Raw genomic sequence first — 1,599 nt, forward strand, 5'->3', positions numbered from 1 at the left:
CCCCAGGTGTTCACCCACCCCGCGTGGAACCCCCGCACCATCAACAACGACATCTCCCTCATCAAGCTGGCGACCCCCGCCCGCCTCGGCACCAACGTTTCCCCCGTCTGCATCGCCGCATCTGCTGATAACTTCCCCGCCGGCATGACCTGCATCACCTCTGGCTGGGGTCTAACCCGCTACAATGGTGAGACCCTGAAAAACCCTAACCCCCGACAGAAACACGGTAAACCAAGACAGTAACACCCTGAAACCAGACAGTAACACCCTAAATACAAAATGGGTTTATACAAACCTAAACTTATGCTGATGATACTCTAATATATTTCCCGGAAAAAACTACATGTCCCAAAATATAACTATGAGTTTTTCACTGAGAAGATTTTTTTGTGTGAAGTGATTGACTGCTTTTAGAAGGAGGGCGTTTACTGTGAAAGGGAGCAGGAAGTGAGTGTGGTGTGTTGTCTCCACAGCTCCCAGTACTCCCAACCTGCTGCAGCAGGCCGCCCTGCCGCTGCTGTCCAACGAGCAGTGCCGGGGACACTGGGGCAGCCAAATCTCCAGCGTGATGATCTGCGCTGGAGGAGCCGGAGCAACTTCCTGCATGGTGAGGCCCCGCCCACTCTGTCACCTCAAATATATTTGTATATATATATATAATAAATATAAATATATATATATATATATAATAAATATAAATATATATATATATAATAAATATAAATATATATATATATATATGTATATATACATATATGTGTATATATACATATACATATATATACAAATGTATTTATAATAATATAATACACATGTGCTGTGTCTCTCCTCCCCAGGGCGACTCTGGCGGCCCCCTTGTCTGTCAGAAGGACAACGCCTGGACTCTGGTGGGTATCGTGTCCTGGGGAAGCAGCAGGTGCTCCACCTCCACCCCCGCCGTCTACGCCCGCGTCACCGAGCTCCGCAGCTGGGTTGACCAGATCCTCGCTGCCAACTAACTGCTCAATGAGGCATAATAAAACTGGGAAATGAATAAGAAAACTGGCTTTGGTTCTCATTTTAAATAGAAAACATCATTACACTTTAGATTATTTAACCAGGGACAGTTAAAATGAACAAAATGTAGGATTTAATCATCCTAAAAACCAACTAAATAAATGTAGTGATTATTTACATGGAGTCTGGTGGAGATATGCTGCTCTATACATGCTAAAAGTAGTGATTATTTACATGGAGTCTGGTGGAGATATGCTGCTCTATACACGCTAAAAGTAGTGATTATTTACATGGAGTCTGGTAGAGATATGCTGCTCTATACACGCTAAAAGTAGTGATTATTTACATGGAGTCTGGTGGAGATATGCTGCTCCGTACAAGCTAAAAGTAGTGCCTGATGCTGAACATCTGTCCTGTAGGGTAACAGTACAGCTTGTTTCTACCTGATGCTGAACATCTGTCCTGTAGGGTAACAATACAGCTTGTTTCTACCTGATGATGAACATCTGTCCTGTAGGGTAACAATACAGCTTGTTTCTACCTGATGGTGAACATCTGTCCTGTAGGGTAACATTACAGCTTGTTTCTACCTGATGATGAACA

The 1,599-nt window shown here is 43.7% G+C and overlaps 1 protein-coding gene across 1 annotated transcript in view; it reads left to right on the forward strand.

The window, feature by feature from the left end:
• LOC117943329 (chymotrypsin B-like) overlaps positions 1-1,084 on the forward strand; it is a 3,021-nt gene extending 1,937 nt beyond the window's left edge. The window contains exons 5-7 of the mRNA XM_034869408.1: positions 7-187; positions 474-607; positions 837-1,084. Of these exons, the coding sequence (XP_034725299.1) occupies positions 7-187; positions 474-607; positions 837-998 (477 nt within the window). The 3' untranslated portion in view covers positions 999-1,084. The remainder of the gene's footprint in view (positions 1-6; positions 188-473; positions 608-836) is intronic.
• The last annotated feature ends 515 nt before the right edge of the window (positions 1,085-1,599 follow it).

The sequence above is a fragment of the Etheostoma cragini genome, chromosome 1, assembly GCF_013103735.1.
Source record: "Etheostoma cragini isolate CJK2018 chromosome 1, CSU_Ecrag_1.0, whole genome shotgun sequence".
In the NCBI taxonomy this organism is placed as follows: Eukaryota; Metazoa; Chordata; class Actinopteri; order Perciformes; family Percidae; genus Etheostoma; species Etheostoma cragini.